The sequence below is a fragment of the Centruroides vittatus genome, unplaced genomic scaffold (assembly GCF_030686945.1).
Source record: "Centruroides vittatus isolate TY-2023 unplaced genomic scaffold, ASM3068694v2 contig_1776, whole genome shotgun sequence".
In the NCBI taxonomy this organism is placed as follows: Eukaryota; Metazoa; Arthropoda; class Arachnida; order Scorpiones; family Buthidae; genus Centruroides; species Centruroides vittatus.
Genome location: NW_027121087.1, coordinates 1,674,403 through 1,693,983, shown reverse-complemented (window position 1 = coordinate 1,693,983; position 19,581 = coordinate 1,674,403). Strand labels below are relative to the sequence as shown.

The window sequence follows — 19,581 nt, the reverse complement described above, 5'->3', positions numbered from 1 at the left end:
CTACTTCACAATGTACAGAGTACACTGATTTATTGCTCAATGACTCTGAACACTATGTACAAATTTTACAGTTAAATTTTTGGCTCTTCTATTACTTGCAAAAAACAGATAATTCTGACAAATACTTAAAAATCTAATCCTAAAATTTGATCACTAAAACATTATATTATATCATATATAACTCCCAGTGAAGATATCTTGAAATTTCTACATTTGACATTCCTGAAATTAAGACACACTAATTTATCTCTAAATCACATAAAACAGTGACCATAATGGAGGTTCATCATGTCAAGTTGTTAGCAACAGAGCATCTACAAAACCTTCAATGTTTTATCAAATTGGATATCTAGAATAGATTTCTGTCCAAAGACCTTTTTTGAAAACTTTCAAGATCACTAAAAGGTTGCCAAATCAAGTTACAACTCTAATATATAAATATCAAACAAATATTACAAAATTTTTACAGTACTGTAATGCCAACCTAATTTCTTACATCATTAAAGTACAAATACATATTAGTTTTTCTCTAAATTAATCAAAACCTTTTTGGAATGTGAACAGAGAAGTTTTTACATTTCATATGACCAAAATCATCAAGCAAACCATACAAAATTAGATATGAAATAAAGTCACTAAAACATATATTTTAAGTTTCTGAAATATACAATCAAAAATGTCCCTACTTATCTTCAGAAAAAAAATTAAGCTTATGAAAGTTGTGCCAGGATAAAAATTAAAATTTGACCAAGTTAAAGGTTTGATGTAATGATATATGATACACAGTTAACCCTAAGTAAGTCAATGATATTTTTGAACACATGCAAAATTAAATGAACCAAGTAATTTAGTCTTTCATTAATCACTTAAGTCTTGCAGGCAACCTTATGTTAAGAATAACTAACAAAACTTTATTAAAGAATGAAAGCACTTATTTTATAAATACATATGTACAAATTAGATAATGACTATTAATTTATACAATCTGTTGTATTGTATTTTTAAAATTAGTAAATTAAATTTAAAAAAAAGTCTAAAATTTTACCATCATCTAGCATAGGTAGCATCTGTACAACTGTTTCAATTCCAGTAAGTCGTACATAACATTCTTCATCATTTGCTAATTCTACTAATTCAGGTAAAATAGCACTTTTTGTTGCTTCGAGTCTAATAAATATTTCAAATTTGATTTTTCTTATTTAAATTAACATTTAAATTTGTATTTACAATTTCAATAAGTTCTAAATATTTACAAACTTACCCAATTCCTTTAGCAACAACATCTAATTGACGACACATACAACCTCGAACTTCATGATCAACATCTTGGCACAAAGATTGTACAACAGGTAATATTTCTTTCCTTATACTATTATTAAATATTTTTTTATTAAATTATATATTCATGGAAGTTAATGTAGAAAAAATTAAAAGTCAAGTTAAAAATGTTCTAATATAAATATATCCTCCTTCCTATAGACTTACATTTTATATTATACAATTCATTTTATTTACAGTGGACCTTCGTTATAACACTGCTCACTATACTGTGCACTCAGTTATAGCACAGGCAATGTTCACAATGCAATAAGCTCAAACATGTTTATACAGGTCCGTGCAGTGTTAGTGAGTAGCGCATTTTATTGTTACTGCGTATTGAGTAATTGTGTATGTATTGAGTTCCTGAATGTATTTTGAATAGTGTTTAATTATTGTATGCATGATGAGTAAAAGAAAAGCTTGACATTATTGCTAAAGTAAAGAGGTGAACCGCGTTACACCGTGCCGCTAGGTATAACGCAGTTCACCTTATAACGCGGGTGCTGTTTCCCGCCTGACATGCGCATTATATCGGGGGTCCACTGTATTATATTAGAGCTATTCAAAAATTTTATTACATAAATAATAATAATAAAAAATGTATAATACTAAAAAATTTTAATACAAATGAAAATAAAATATGATTAATTCACTAAATTATGAAATAATAAACCATTATATGTATTATACATTTAATTACTTAATCTAAATATTTTAATTATTCAAAATAAGATCTGAAAAATACAATATTACTAAATTACCCTCAATCATAAATACAGTAATGTCCATAATGTTCCTTGTATTTAATAAACTACTGTACAGATCTTTATAATTTACATGTTTTTATAAAGTGTGCTTTAGGATTCCTACTTTTATCCTTACTTTTTATTAATTTGTTCCCAAAAAACGTTTTTTTGTAAAAAAATAACATTCACATCTCTTGCTCTCTCCAAGAGTCACTGTAAACTTCAATTACTTTGTCTTTTCACAATAGTATGTTCTTACAAACATTACAATTTACTTTTAATACCAGTGTGGGTGGTGTTTTTATTAATTCATAGACATAATAAAAACATTTAACATGTTAAAGTTAAATATAAAAATTCATAAAGTTCTTGAAATGATTTCACAGTAATGTCACTTTCTATATTAAATGATTCAATTTGGAAACCTGAATGTGTTAACATAAAATGTTTAATTTTTTTTTAATCAAACAAAAAAAATTAATATTTTTAAATTAGATGTCAATTTCATTATGACAATAATACTTAAAATATGACTGTTAACTATTGATGCTGAACAGAAAAATAATAATAATAATAAAGCAAGTGAATAAAAACCACCAAATACCGGGTTTGTGGGCTCATGCCCAACCAACAGCTGGCTATGTAAACTTTTGCATGTTTTCTTCACTTGTCTAACATCTAAATAGGGGCTAGTTTCCCTAAAAAGAGAGATCCCTTGGCAGATCACCCAGAAGCTATACTGCCTTATTCAATCAATCTAATCCAAAAAACAAAAAGCAAACTCACATAAAAATTGAAGAGAACTGCCAAATTCATTTGCAACTACTCTGGTTGCAAAGATTCTATCCCAACAATTCCATCCCAGTTTCTGTCACAACAGTTTCCCAAATAATAACTTATTTTTGCATTCAATATATTGTTTTATATATATGTAAATAATTTGCATGGGCACCACTATTGATAACAAAAACGAAGAAAACATGTGAAAACTAAAAGAAAATTACAAAAATATAACACTAAACTGTAAAATGTAGGCTGTATGCATAGTTTGAAAATTAACAAAATCTGCTTTGATACCTTAAATTGATCAATGTAATTTCGTGATACATATACACTGCTTAAAAATTAACCTGTGTCATTTGAAAAAAACTCTTCAAAATTTTTTGGCTAAATAATTACTGTTTGACTACGTGAAGGAAAGCAACAGCTGTTACTGTGCATGGACAGAAAAAACCAAGTCCATTAGGAAAGTAAGGTAGTTCTTTTAAAGAATGAGTTTGCTTACAACAGTAAAGAAATTTGCAAATAAAATCAAAATTTAATTAATAGTTATCATATTAACAGTTTACTTTTTAGAATCTATATCTATTAATTAATTTGGAAGAATGACACTTAGCAAATCACAGCGGTATGAACTCCTTCCACTTTCCTCCCCCAGCATGGAAATAGACAGTTCCTGGATACTTGCAAAGTGTTGCTTCGCTATCTCTAGCAGGTCAGTAATTTAATTAAATCTTAAATAAATACTGAAGCTATTTCACTCCACATTTTAATAATTTTTCATTAAGAAAATCATTTCAGATGGTTATATAGGTATCATGCTTTGAAATGAAATTCCATCATTAATGTATTTTTAAACAATTCTTTCAATTACTTATAAATCTATCATAATAATGGTAGAATTAATAGTATTTGCTATTTTAAACAATATTTTATAGATGAACATAGAATATATTAAATACAAACTATGATTTTTAAATAGTATCTATAAAATCATGAAACTGCATTGATCATCAATAATTTTTATTGCAGACTTGTGTTAAAGGATCTTGCACAAACCTTATGGAAATAGGTCCTAGCAGATTTGGCTGAGTCTTTGATATTTTGTAGTTTTAGTGATCCTAATGAAAAGTCTCCATAGGCACAAAATAAATAAAATAAACAGTTTATGAATTGTTGAGTGTTCAAGATGCAAAAATCGTTTGAAGTCCTAAATCTTTTTAGTTTCTAAGTATATTTTCAAACATTATTAAAATTGAGCACATTATCTGGATTGCATTGTGAGAAATCATTAATTATGTGATACACACAAGTTTGATTCTCACTCACACTGTTTGGGTTCATACCATACTAGTGGATGCAGCATGCTCCTTTACATGGCAATGGGCACTCTTCTTCCAACAGGGTAACTCCACTGAGACTTGATAATAGTCAAAAAGGAACTATGTGGAATATATCATTTCATATTTTGAAACAAAAAAGATTACAAAAATTAGGAACAGAAACAAGTACTATACATAACCTTTACATCTTACTTTTACATCCTGTTCCTCCTAATATGCATACAGATTGACACCAATGGCTTTAATTGTTATTTGATTAAGGTACATTACAGTAATACCTCAACTCATATCAGATTTGACTTTATATTAGTTTTCAAGTACTACAAACCAAAACTAAATTTATCAACATTTTGCAACAATGTTGCCAGTTGATTACAGCATAAATAATAAATAAAAATATTTCTGTTCTTTTTTGTTTTGTAATAAAATAATAAATAAAGAATAAAACAAAATACAGTTTAAACATTGCTTTACGTTACATTTAATGTATCAGTAAATGGCACCTTACTTACTGCACTTTGATAGTTGCAGGTGTGGTAAATTGCATTGTGCTTGAATTAGCAAATACCTACATTGTATATTTTTTTGCTGTATATCAAAACTGAGCTATAAAAACAGATTGTAATAACAAAAATCAGCATAAAGAGTGCCCATATAAAGAGGAATGAGTGTATCTTAAGTTTTTTTTTTTTGTTGCTTCTTTAATATGTATACATTTAAGGAGAATGATTATAGGGAGTCTAAGTAGTTTTTTAGGTTTCGACTTGCATCATTTTTTGACTTAAGTCACATCTTTTGGAACCAATTACCAATGTAGGAAAAAATATTACTCTAAATTACTGGCATTTTTTACCCCAATTATAGATTAGTTGTTGTAAAAAACAGTATTACAAAAAAAAAAGCAAACAAACAACACTGGCTGAATCATTATTAGTAAGAATGCGGCTGAAATTTTCATCTCTAAACGTTCGATGTTCACATGTTAGAGATGAAAACTTCAGCCGCAACCTTGCTAATAATAAATAACTGTATTTGATGATAAATCTTCAAGCAATATAGTTTTTAATTGTTTTAGTGTGTACTTTTAATGTGAAAATAAATAACAACTAGAATTTCCACTAACTGTACTCAATTTACATAACACACTTATACTGATGATGACTGAACACAATAAGAAAAATGATTATAATAAAACAGATTTCATTGTATATAATTTCGCAATTTTAAGCTTCATTTTAATTTTCAAACTGTATTTGCTACAAAAGATTAGTGCCAGATTTTGAAATTAATAAAAAAGAAAAATAAATAAATTTTTCAATTAATAAACAATCATTTTAATATGGAATTTTATTCAGCTTTATTCATTATAAATATCTATACATGTCAAAGAAAATTAAAACTTAATTTAGCTAAAAAATGCAAAACACTGATGAGTGATAATTCTTAAAATTAACACAAGTCACTTTATACAATTTTGTCATTTAAAACATAAACAGAGATGTGCTAGTAATGTTATTTTCACAAGTGAAAATCAATTATAGATGATTTTAAAAAAGGCCAGGACGATTTAATACAATAAAGAAATTAATTTTCTCTTGCAGACAATACATACATAATGTGTCTTATACAATCTGTCCTTTCTCACGCAGAATGAAAGCAGGCGAGAAGCCTCAAATAAAAGGTTGACTCCACCATGGAATTGTCTTATCCCTCATCTGTGTGAGAAAGGACAGATTGTGTAAGATACATTATGTATGTATTGTCTGCAAGAGAAATTTAATTTCTTTATTGCAATTATAGAAGAATTTTAATTTAGAAAGTCTATAAACAAAAAGCACCAAATTGTCTACAACTATACATAGAATATAATAAAAATGTTTAACTTACATATAAGGATCAAATTTTGTACAAATTTTTCCTAACATCTTACAACATAGCAAACGTGAAGATACAGGTTGCGATATTTGTCCTTTATTGATTGCTAATGTTAGAATCTATAAAATAATCAAAACTACAGATTATTGAAATTTGAATATAATGTATAGTTTGATATTTGAATAAAATTAAATAGTTCTTTAAGCAAATAAGATATATTTTTACTAATTATTTTTTATACTTGGAAAAAGCCATGAAGTATTGTTTCAGAGATGCATGACTATCAAATGAGAAATAAAAAACACAGTTGTTTAAATAATACACAAATTATACAAAAACAAAACATAACATTATAAAAATTATGACAAATATAAATTGTGTCAAAAATGACTCAATATTTGTATTTGATAAAATTATTGTTTTTATAAAATGTTTTAATTTTAATTTAATGAATAAATCACTTTGGAATTTAACATTCAAATTATGATTTAAAAAATTTACATTCAAATAATTTCAGTTTTCAATGTTTATATTTGCCATATTATAAAACTACAGTCAAACCTTGGTTTTCAAATGCCTTGCTTTTTGAACAATTCAGTTCACAAACAAAATTTTGAACTCATATTTGCCCCGGTTGCCTAACAAGCTATTTGGCAAAAGCTAACCACAGAGTAGAAAGAGAGAGATGGTCAACTCCCTATACTTCCTATATTAAAGAAATCAATCGACAGTACTACCAATTTAGAAGTTAGTGACACCAAAATCACCTTGTGTCATTAGACATCACAACACAAATCATCAATGATGTTGCTATTTAAATTAGATTTCAATGCACATGCAGGAAAGATATTATTTCTGTTTTTCAGTATGCACCAAAGTTAAATCTAAATCAAATTAATTAATAAAAAATGCATTAATTGACATTTGTGTAATATAAATGGCATTCAGGAATTCATGTTTAAATATGCTTAAGTTAAATTAAATAATAAAAATTTATTATAATATTTATTAATACTAGGTAGTCAGTTACTGTATTTACTCGCGAATAAGACGAAGTTTTCATTCATTTTTCACTGCTTCAAAAACTTAGCTATACGTGTGAATGAAGGATTCTTTGCATTTTTGCAATAATTTTTGTGAATCGTGTATAGTTCATGCAATTATAAGTCTACAGTCTATTTATCGTAAGTTGGCAACTACTGTATGCAAATTAAGACACACCTCCCTTTGTTTATTGGTTTAATCCTACATCCATCAATTAAAAACCATTGTATCTCATTCATCTGCAGAAAATAGTTCCTCTTTAATTATAAAATCATTAATGAAATGCAGGTCACTTAGCAATGATTATAAATATAGTTATTTCATATTAGTTAAATTGTTATTTTTAATGAATATTAGCACATTCCGAGTCATTAAAATAAACTTTTTCTGGTCTTGCGCATTATAATGTTTTGGTATTGTTTTCCATTCATCATGTATTAAGGCAAACATGATTACTTGCCTTAATACATGCATTTGATAATATTTTATTTGTGATTAAACAAAATAAAATTAGAACTGTATTAATAAATCAAATTTTCTTTATTTTGAACTCTAAAGTCACGCCTTGTCGTATATGCAAGATTGTCTTATATGTGAGTAAATACAGTAATTAAAACTAAAAATAATGATTAAATTTTAAAATAAAATAATAATTAAAGCTCTTGCCTTTATATTGAAACTAAAACTAAAATTAAAAATAAAATCTTAATTAATTTAAATTAAAATCAAATCAATTGAAACATAATATTTCAGAAAGTGTGAAAAAGTACTTGTTCGTCTTGATTGATTTGGTTATATTTCATGCAGGCAGAGTTGAATCTCTATTTTTAGCACTTTTTTGTAAAGATTCAGTTTCAGCTTTGGTGGTCAGTGATAGAATATTTTGCTTTATATATATATACACACATACATACATATACATAGATACAGATATAGATAATATATTGCATTGCATTTGTAGGCATTTTTATGCATGAAATACAGCTCAAAAGGTGGGGGGAAAAGAGTTTGTTTGGGGATCAGGAATGGATTAATCCATTTTATATTGTTTATGGGAAAATTTGTTTCAGTTTTAGAACAGATTGGTTTTCAAGCTACTGTTACAAATGAATTAAGTTTGAAAACTGAGGTTTGAATGTACTAGTAAAAGAACAATTATGCATAAAATTTTATTATTTGATATTTATTATTCCAAAATTGAAATAATGCTTTATAAAAAAAATTGTATGCTAGACCTTAAATTCATTCTTTTATTGATTTTATATCAATATTTATTTAGTTTATTTGCACACAACAAATTTTCAAAGTGAAAAAAATATTGGTTAATCATATAAACTCAATAAAATCATATAAAAACAATTTACTTCTGTTAAAATTATTGAAAAGAAAATGTGCAAAAATTTTGAATTATTTTACAATGTAGTCACTTGTATCAAGCATTTCTCATTGATTCACAAGCTTTCTAATGACATTTAAAAGAAATATTTTGGGTTGTTTGAGTGAAGAGCCTTTCATGATCCATGTATTTTTTAATTTAAGAATAAATTGCATATATATCAAATCTAGTAGCAACAATCTTGTAGAACAGTTCAGAAATGATAAAGTATGATCATTGTTGGCCATACTTGTACAAACATTTTGGCATTTCTAAACATTCTCATTCATTCTTAAATTTCTCTTTGATTGATGCTTTTCTCCATATTGTTAAACATTTTATCTGTAAATTTTAAAAGATTTGACTGCTTTGGGTCAAAAACATTGAGCATAACATATAGTACATTAACAATGCACATAGAAAATGAAGTTAATACAACTGGACTTCCAATTTTCAGAACTGAATACAGCCAACTGGAAAAAATAGACTTTTGTAGAAGTTTTATACATAACTGACAGAACGACATTAGAAAAATTTTCTGATATAAACTGTCTTTTATTTTTGATTTTCCCCTCATGTAATCAGAATCTGTGCTAAAAACATTTTATTGTGACATTAAAAATTGCAACCCGGCATTGGGACAATCATATTTTTAAATTTATTTAATTAAAATATATGCTCTCCACCTTCAAATTAATAATGTCTTGCCCCTGTACATCATACTTTTCCTTTAGCAAATGAGTCATGCCAGACATCTATCTAACTCCTTCCGAGGAAAATTTCTGAATCGAAATAATGAGACATCCAGTTTGCATCAGAAGATCGCATATGTTAATCAGGGTCTCATGCACTTAAGCTTTCCACATCTGGTCTCAGCTTTCATCTATCTAACTCCATTCTTGAGATTAAGAAAGGACAGAAGATGACAGTGAGAATTTATAGATCTGTTATTTGATTATTTGCTTTATTGCATAAAAATGAATATTGTGACAATGGTGTTTTGCCAGGGCAATGACAAAATTTGCTTTTTCAGTATTTGTTTTAGGGTGAGTCTACTGTATTTGATTTTTGGAAAAAGTTGCTTAAAGTTCCTTTATTTAAATTACTTTAAAAATCAGATCAATAGAATCTAATGTAAACATGAAAATCCTGAATAACAACTATTATAATTTCCTGTAATTTATTTACACCATCAATAGTTCCATTTTATATTTAATTTATATTAACTTCAATTATATTAAACAGATCAAAACATATACAGTCTAACTCGTTTATAACGTCATCCATGGGACCAGAAATTTTTTGATGTTATAACCAAGTGTCATTATCTGCGAGGTCTATTATTATCATAATAAATTTATTATCATATGTATAAAAATGCAAACTACATGTTTAAATCAACTTTATTTACATTATTATGTCTAAGTTTACATCAATGTAATTAAAAATTTCAAAAATTACCTTTTATAAGAAATTTCTATTTGTCTTAAGTTTCAATAATGGCGAAACTTCCAGTTTTGAGAATAATGTCGAATCAAAAGGGAACAAAAGGTTAAACTAATGTGTGCCAATTAAAAATAATTCAATTATTTCTTTATAAACTATTTGATGTAATATGCTATATTAAAAATAATAGAATATTTAACAATTTAGCATAAAGTAATTTAAAAATGAGTACATAATAACCGATCATCATGTCGTTAAAAGTGTGGCAAACCTCACCCCACCAAAGTCGTTCTAGGAAGTGGACTCTGACCCTAGGACTAAACACATAGTATTTTCTTTGTGAAATAAAATTTGTAATCTAATTTTGTAAATTTGGGAGTGCTTGAAATATGACGTTAAAACAGGGTTTTATGTCGTTACAAGTGGGTTTTTTAACATAATCTAGTATAGTAAACTCTTAAAACCGATAAAAATTTGACGTTACATTAGGGTTGTCGTTACATCTGATGACGTTATAACTGAGTTAAACTGTATATATATATATTTTCTATTTTTCTCTGTTCTTAGAGAATAAAAAATTTGATTACTCTTTAAATTAAAAAATAAATAAATAAAAAGTCATAATATAAAAATAAAGTTTTCAAAACAAGTAGAAAAATTTAACATTAAGAAATGACTGCAAAATGAACTTTATCATTTAGCCTGATAAAATGCTATTTCTGCAGCTTTGTAATATTAAACTTTTTGGCTGGTTTTAAAAGCTTTAAAATTTTTATCTTCATTATTTCATGAATATAAAATAATTTACATCATAAAATTAATTACTCACATCCCTTTTGATTATGTCTTTGGGTAAAAGATCAATGACATCTAATAATGTTTCCATCCAAGCATTAGCAACAACTATAAAATACAGAATAATAATACATTAAAAAATTTCAAAACAACAAAATAGTATAAATAAAATATAATATAGTTTTCATTTGATGAAAACAATCTTTTTTAGATTTAACAAAATAAAAATAACAGATTTATATTAATAAGCAAGATAGGCATTATCAAATTTTAAGACACATGAAAGACTATTATTATGTACTAAAACATATTACCAAATGAAAATTCTTAATCCAAGTAACCTAATATATGTTTAATGATTTAATAACAATATTTTAACAAAATAGTAATAAATAAATATTTAATATATTTTTTAATGTATTCATATTAAATAATAAAATTTCAGACAATTGGAGGTAAGTATAAAATTGCTATAGAGAACTTATCATACAAGAACACTTTTGATGGATAATGTAGAATTTATTTTTTTAAATTTTTAAACTTTTTTTTAGCAAGTTTTAACTTTTATGTTTTACAGGTACTTTTTATCACATTAAATAATAAAATAGCTACAAAATACTAAATTTTAATATTTAGAAAAGTTTTTTATTTTTTAAAATTTATTTTAGGTTTATTTGTTTTTAAATTCTTTGGTTTTTAAAATATCTGGTTACTCCAGCAGTCACTATTAAATATCATTCCAGGTAATTTTTTTTGTGAGTTACACGTATAATAAATAGTTGTTAATTTTACTGTAATTTAGTCTATAGTTTCATCAAATTGTATAATATATACTGAAGAGAGGCAAATAGCCCAAAATGCATTTCATTTTTTTAAAAAAAATTCTAACATTACCCATCAAAAGTGTTCTTGTATAAGTTTTCCATAGCAATTTTGTGCTTACTTCCAAGGAACTAAATGAGAACAAGATGCAATTGATAGAAATGAGTATCTTCAAACTTTACCTGGATCTCGACTGTCCACACTAGAAAGTATACTTTGCAAAAAACTATGAGTAAATGTGTTAGAAGGAACAAGTTCTTGACTAAGAAGAGATGAAAGAAAAGTGTTGCTACTGTTTAAGTGATCATTATGCAGATAAAATGCTTCTTCCTATAATTAAATTTAAAATATCTCATTTACAAATGCAGGTGATTCAGTTTAATATTATTCATAACTTAAAAAATAAAAATTAAATATTAAAAAATAATTATATAAAATATTTATCCCTGTTATTTATTACAATAAGAAAGTTTTTGTTTAAGTGTTGCATTTGTATTAGAATAATTTACATAATTTAAATGAAAAACAAATTTATAACAAGAGTGCTTTAATTTGTAGTAAAAAGAATTTACAGAGCATATCCAAACTTTTCCTGTGTTCACCGAGAAAGAGTTTCTCTTATTATTTTCTTCTACAGCTGTTGGTCCATTATCAAAATTTTTTGATAATGGACCAACAGTTAATTTGTATTCCTTTAAACTGCATATATGTACAGTTCAAAGTTATGCTAGCAGCTGTAAATGTTTGACAATTGTTTCTAATGTTAAATTTGCTTAATGTATTATGTATAATTGAAATATCAATGAATCATGTTACATTAATAGTTACTTCATAATCAATTTCAAAAGAAATGCATCTTACAGCAAAGTCTGTCAAGAGACTAGCACTCACTTCTAAATAAACACAAAACAATGTATTGTATTTTATTACAATTCTGTAAATGAACTGAGAAACCCGAAAAATATTGATTACATTATGAATAAAGCAGCCTACCAATTTCAAATTAGTTTTTGGAAGCTTTTATGTTCTAAACAATATTTAAAACATATTAAAATCTGTAGAAGAAAAATTTTTTATACATTAACTAAAATGGTTTATCTTGTAGTAATTAATTAAAAGCCAATCCATTAAAAATCCAACAATTTGTAGTTTTAGTCTTTAATATATAACTGAAAAGCATAAATTTTAAAAAGTATATTATATTAACAATTAATAATTAGTTTAAGTATTAAAATCCTACATTAGAATAAAAATAGTTCTATTACTTAAATTTTTTAATAATAGTTCTATTGTTTAAACTTTCTGAAATTGCATAAATACATATACCAGGTTGTTCAATAAGTTTTGTCGTTCGATTAAAAAAACACAATTTTATGGTTTGAAATACATTTTATTATTCAATATAATTTCCCTGAACTTCAATACACTTGTTCCAGTGATCTTCTAATTTATGGATTCCATCCCTGAAGTGAGAATCCGGAAGACTGTCGAAATACGCTTCCACGGCTGCTATTACCTCTTTGTTCGATGAAAATCGTTTCCCACGCATGAATTTTTTGAGATGTGAGAACAGCCAGAAGTCAGAGGGAGCTAAATCTGGCGAATAGGGAGGATGTTGCAACAATTCGTATTTTAAATCACTGATTTTTGCGATGGTTTTTTGAGCTGTATGAGAGGGTGCGTTATCTTGATGAAAAATGATTTTCTTCTTCTGTAAACCAGGTCTTTTCTCACAAATTTTTACATCCAGCTGGTCCAAAAGATTACAATAATAGTCTGAGTTTATTGTTTTACCAGTTTGGAGATAATCCACGAACAAAATTCCTTTTGCATCTCAAAAAACTGATGCTAACACCTTCTTGGCCGATTTCTGGACCCTAACTCGCTTTGGAGCCGAAGTACCAGGTTCACACCACTCCTTAGCCTCTTGTTTTGATTCAGGATCATGATGATAGACCCAAGTCTCATCCATAGTAATGAAACGACGCACAAAATCCTTTTTATTTTTTCTAAAACGCTCCAAATGTTGCTGAGAAAGTTGCATTCGAATGTGTTTTTGTTCCATAGTTAGCGAATGCGGCACCCATTGTGCACACAGCTTTCTGTATCCCAAAACATCAGCCAAAATATTGCTCACACTGCCTAATGAGATCCCTAGGGCTTCTACTAAATCTCTCTCAGTTAATCGACGATCTTCCAACACCATATGCTGTATTTTTGCTACGATTTCTGGTGTTGATGCACTTTTTGGACGTCCTTCACGTGGATCGTCTTCGAGACTTGTACGGCCACGTTTAAATTCAGCAACCCATCTTTCTACTGTTCTAATTGAAGGTGAAGAGTCCTTATACACTTTTACCAATCGTTCATGAATTTGTTTTGGTGCTACACCTTCCAAAAATAAGAATTTTATCACTGCACGATATTCAATTTTTTCCATTGTAAAAAAATACACTGACACGTCAACTTTAAACAGCTGCAAATATAGAAATGAGTTGACAGATCTACATGAAACTTCACACGTGTTTATAAAAAAGTAGTACTATTTTTAGAGTAATAAAACGACAAACCTAATAGCACCATCTCTTATTGAACGACAAAACTTATTGAACAACCTGGTATACTCAAGAAGAATAAAGTAGAAAATATTCAAATTTAATTTCTACCAGATGATCATAATTCAAATACCCATTCAGTACTGTCTAGAGAGGTATTTAGCAGTCCAAATGCAAATGCAATCAAATCCAGTAAAAGAGACATATCAGGATATGCAAAAGACATTTCTGTAAAAAAATATTTAAAAACTCACTACTATGGCACTTTTGGCACTGCAAGTAACTACTATTTCATTTGTACAAGATGCTCATGCTAAACAGAGACATTAGTAATAAACAGAACATTGCTCAACGGTCCCTATTCTGAAGATAAGTAGTGTTCAACTTTTTCCAGGCAAATTGCAAGCAATAATTTGTTGTATATGAATTTCTTAAATATGAAAATAAATTTTTACTTCATATTTGGTTTATGGTTATTAGGTTATTATAATACCTAAACATCATCATATTTACAGGATATCGGTTAATTTTAATGGAAAGTTTGAAAACCTAGGTGGTATCGTAGTCTCAAACTTTTTCCAGGACTGGGACTGTATATATATATATAACAATTAATAAATCATTTTAAAAACTTACCTCAAATCTTTGTCTGATGTTATCTACATGTTTATTTTCTACATGTTCAGAATGACCATGTAATATTTTAAGTTTTTGATCTTCATCAGAACTATAAAAATAAATAGATTTTTAATTTATGTAATGATTTAAAGAAAAGTAATTAAAATTGATTTATAACATACACCAATTAAATAATTTTCTTTTCATGCATTTAATATAATGCATTAATACATCTTGGTAATGAATACTAAAAGTCAAGAAAATGTCTATGGAATTAATATCCAAAAGATAATTGAATGAAAAATATGCAAAATATGAAAGAAAGAAAAACAGGGAAAGAGACCTTAAATATCAGCTAAGTTAAATTAATAAGTTTATAAATATTTTCAAATTATCATAGAAAAATATGTTCATAGTAAAATTTTTTAAATATTTTATTTCTCAAATAAAATATCTATTATAGTGAAAATAACTTAATCTTTTCAATATCACATTGTTAATTAGAAACTAGACAAATTAAGGGTTTACTATAACAGGTTCTGATTTAACAAAACAAAATTTTTCCTATAGGAAAAATTTATAACATTTTATATTTGCCTATAAAGTATGCAAAAAACTGAAACAATTGAGTAATTTATACTCATTGCCTCATGTTCATTATATTATTATTTTATTCATACTTATTTATATATCATAACATTTTTACACATCTTGCAGGTTTTCAGTTTGTTATAATATATATCAGGTGTGGCCAAACTTTTATCCCTTAGGGGCTACTTTTTTGGTAAAATATAGTCTGCGGGCAACTATGAATATGGGCAAACAAACAATTTTAGGATTTTTCAAATTTTTCATAGATATTTTAATAAATAATTAATAATGATAAATAAATAATGATAAGTTTTTATTTTTTTCCGGCCTGTACTTGATTTATTCATTCTAAAATAATAGGGTTAAATATTAATAACATTTAAAACAATAATTAATAAACTAACATACCTGCTTCTGTTTGCTGTATGAATAAAAAAAACTAAAATTGAAAGTAAATACAAGTGCACAGACAAGGAGTAAAAAAGCAAATTGAAGCCAGGGGCTGTCATGTTACTGTCTGACACATGATTTTGCGCCATTTTACGCGATTGCCATTTATATGCGCATGCATTGCGACAACAATGAATTTGAAAGTTAACATTCATTTGCATTGTTTATCGGGATAAATACAAACAGTATGGGTACGTTGCACAGACAGTCTATTATTGTAAGAAAAAATTATCGAATTAAGATTTTTAAACATTAATTTAGGTGAAAGCAAATTGTTCAACTTTAGCTTCGCGGGCTACTTTCTAAACCTTTGCGGTCGACCGCGGTCTACGTGTTGGCCATCCCCGATATATATGTTTTAAATCAAATTCAATTTAACAGACTATTAGTAACAGCAGACAATCTTTTCCCACAATTAGTTTGTTAAATCAAGGTTTATTATATTTCTCTCTTGAACAGATTAATCCAATCTAAAATACTACTGTTTTTCATATATTTATTTTTATTTTACTTTAAATAAGTTACAGAATGAATAAAGGCAGATACACAAAATCACAAATATCATTATAACATATAAAATGAATAAAATGCTTCTTCACTTAAAAATAAGAATTAAAACTACAAGAAAATAATTTCCAAATAAATCGTAAATAAAAGTTAATGTTATCATTAATACTCTATTTTCACATTAAAGTTTAATTACCAACAAGAAAAATATATAATTTATAAAATACTACACATATTATATGTATACAAACATACTCACACACACAAGTGTGTGTGTATGTATATATGTAAAAAGCTTCAAACTGAATTTGAGTTAGGAATATAACAATCAAAAGAAAAAAAAACTCAAAATCTATCTCAAATGATTCTAAATTTGAATAAGTTAGTATTTTAAATGTTTTATATTTAAACAAACATTTTCATTTATCTAAAGCTAGAAAAAACTATGGCTTAACCTATTTCATATAAAAACATTAATTTCTCCTTATTTTAGATAAAGAATACAAGAATTTCTCATTTTATGCATTTTCTTATTTGATTACTTTATACTTAATCATAAATTTCATTCCATATTTTCATATCTTTTTATAAGTTACTGTACTCATTTTGTTTTTTGTTAACAAAATTTTAATACATTTTTATATTAATACTGGATGTTAATTTTTATTTGTAATTTATTGATCAATTATTTTTCAGTTCCTATTTTTGAAGTGAAGAAGATTCTTACTTATTTCATACTTTAATTATATTTTTGTTACAAATATCTTATATTTTTGATAACTTTTAATCATTCTGAAATTGTTCAAAGCAAACATATACAAAACAAAATGATTTTATAGATAGAGTACTTTCTTTTTCAATTTGAGTTGTAGTTTCTCTTGAATTTTTTTATAGATCACATGATGAGTTATAGAATACATAGTATGCATATATATCAGTATATATTTGTTGAAACTTAAGTATTAATATATTCATAAATTAATTTACACATATACAAGTCCTCACTTATCATCACCAAAAGGTTCTTCATAACTGTAACATTAAGTGAAATGATGTATAATGAAACCAATTTTACCAGAGACTAAAGGATATAAATAAGATATAATTCAATTAATATTATTCTTATAGGATCATGTTTGCAACTTCCAACATTCATTTTCCACTTAATTGAATCAATTTTACTGTTAAAAAAAAAAATTAACACAATAATTGTAAATGTGTTTGTATCTTTCCTCAGCAACATTACAATGAAATGACATTAAATGAGAACTTGCTTTATAAATATATATGCATGTATATATACATATACAGTATGTAACTTAATATGAACTTTTGATTTTAGAAATTAAAAATGTAACATTTCTCATTATGATTCTTTATGCTAAAATTCAAATTAATTATTATGTTTATTTGTACATTAAAATTTCTCATTATTTATGTACAAAGAAATAAATATTAAATAAATAATAATAAATGATAATTAATATCAGATAATCAGCTTTTCCTTAGGTTTCTTGTTATCATAATAAGAAGGTTCCTATCATAAGAAATTAATAGTTATTAATGTAATTATCATAGCTAAAAGACAAATGTAAGGAATATACTGTATATTTCCACAGATAAGATGATAGTTGAATCATAAAAAAAGGCCCTCAAAATCTGGGGTCGTCTTATAGGACAAAAAAATTAATTAGATTGAAATTTATATAAATTAAAACCATTATAAAAAAAACAGGCAAACTAATTATTTACTAGTAGACAGTAGGGTATGTGCACAAAATAGAATAGCCCATACAACGTTTTGTGAATAGTCAAGGTCATTACCCGAATCAGCGCAAATGTTTATAACAATCGCAAGGCAGTGCTGCCAGATGCAAGAAAATAAAATTTGTTCATTCGAAAAATTATGAATAGGACATAATTCTGTATATGCTATACAGTATTATTATCGAGATGATGATTACTGATCTAAACTAAATTCATAGGCCGCTGATAGTTTGGGGATCGTCTTATAGGACTAAAACTATAAAACTTTGACAAAAACTTATACCACGTCTTATCTGTGGAAATACACAATATTTTTGTTCATTCTATTCTCTATTTAATTGAAAGAACATTAATTTTTATTTGAACATCTGTCAAAACAAACATCTTTATCCTGTATATATAAAACTAAAATTTGGTTTATGATTTCATTCATACACCAAATTTTATTCAATTGATTTATCAAATAACTATGAAATTTTGATGTCTTACTTTATAAATAATTTAAGAAATGTATTTTAAGTGCTTGGTAATTTATATGACTAAGATAGATAAAATGATGATTAGGTTAATGTATAGTAATTATAGTGTTTTTCCTGTGAATGCAAATTAATGGAAAAATAGCATATAAATGTAGTTCAAATTGACTTAATTATATAGTCATGTTTTTCTCTTCTTGAAATTAAATGTTTTCATTAATCTGAATTTATAATTAATTTATAATTAAATTTAATTAAATAATTTAGTACACTAGAGCATCATTTATCCGAATCAATTGCGGACTGGGTTGTTCGGATAACTGATTTTTCAGATAACTGATTATGTACAAAAAAATATATTAACCTATCCGATGTTGAAATTTTTCTCTGTTGTGTGTCGCTTTGTGTTGAATTTTCATCGATTTTAAGCCTAACGAAAATTTTTGTAATAATAATTGAGGCTATTGTATTGTTAAAAATTATTTCTTTATTTTGTACTAACAAAATAAATATATTGGAAAATATAAAAACAAAAAAATTATACTTTAGAAGTTAATCTAGTGTCAAAAACGTTCGATTCAGCATGACACAGTCTGACTGAAAAGCTTTCGGTTAACAGACGTTTCGGTTGACAGGCTTTCGGATAAACGACGCTCTACTGTAATTAGTTCCAACTAAAATGAATGACAATATTTTTACACAATTAAAAATTTAAAAGATAAAAAACTGTTTTACATAATATTGCAGAGGTGTAGCCTCTAATAAAAGGTTCTCTGCAAATGAATCGGATGATGTGAATCTGGTGATTGGATGTGACAGAAATACGAAGATGACTTAGTTTCTTCTATATTTTCAATACAGTAATTAGTATTAAATTTTCGTTTACAACTGAATTGATTACAGAATAGCTTTACTATTAAAATTAACTGTCACTTTAAAAAAATGAACAACAATGTGAATTTTACAATATAGAATTTACCTTTAACAACAAAATGTTTTATAATTGTAACTTTGACCTGTCCATTCAATCAAAAGTTGTTAACAACAAATTTTTTAACATATTTAGTACTT

The 19,581-nt window shown here is 26.4% G+C and overlaps 1 protein-coding gene across 1 annotated transcript in view; it reads right to left on the bottom strand.

Annotated features, from left to right (window-relative positions):
- Positions 1-19,581, bottom strand: part of LOC136969309 (serine/threonine-protein phosphatase 4 regulatory subunit 4-like) — a 68,889-nt gene that overhangs the window by 39,747 nt on the left and 9,561 nt on the right. The window contains exons 3-8 of the mRNA XM_067263426.1: positions 14,738-14,828; positions 11,729-11,876; positions 10,759-10,832; positions 6,077-6,183; positions 1,262-1,369; positions 1,046-1,167 (exon numbers count right to left, since the gene is read on the bottom strand). Of these exons, the coding sequence (XP_067119527.1) occupies positions 1,046-1,167; positions 1,262-1,369; positions 6,077-6,183; positions 10,759-10,832; positions 11,729-11,876; positions 14,738-14,828 (650 nt within the window). The remainder of the gene's footprint in view (positions 1-1,045; positions 1,168-1,261; positions 1,370-6,076; positions 6,184-10,758; positions 10,833-11,728; positions 11,877-14,737; positions 14,829-19,581) is intronic.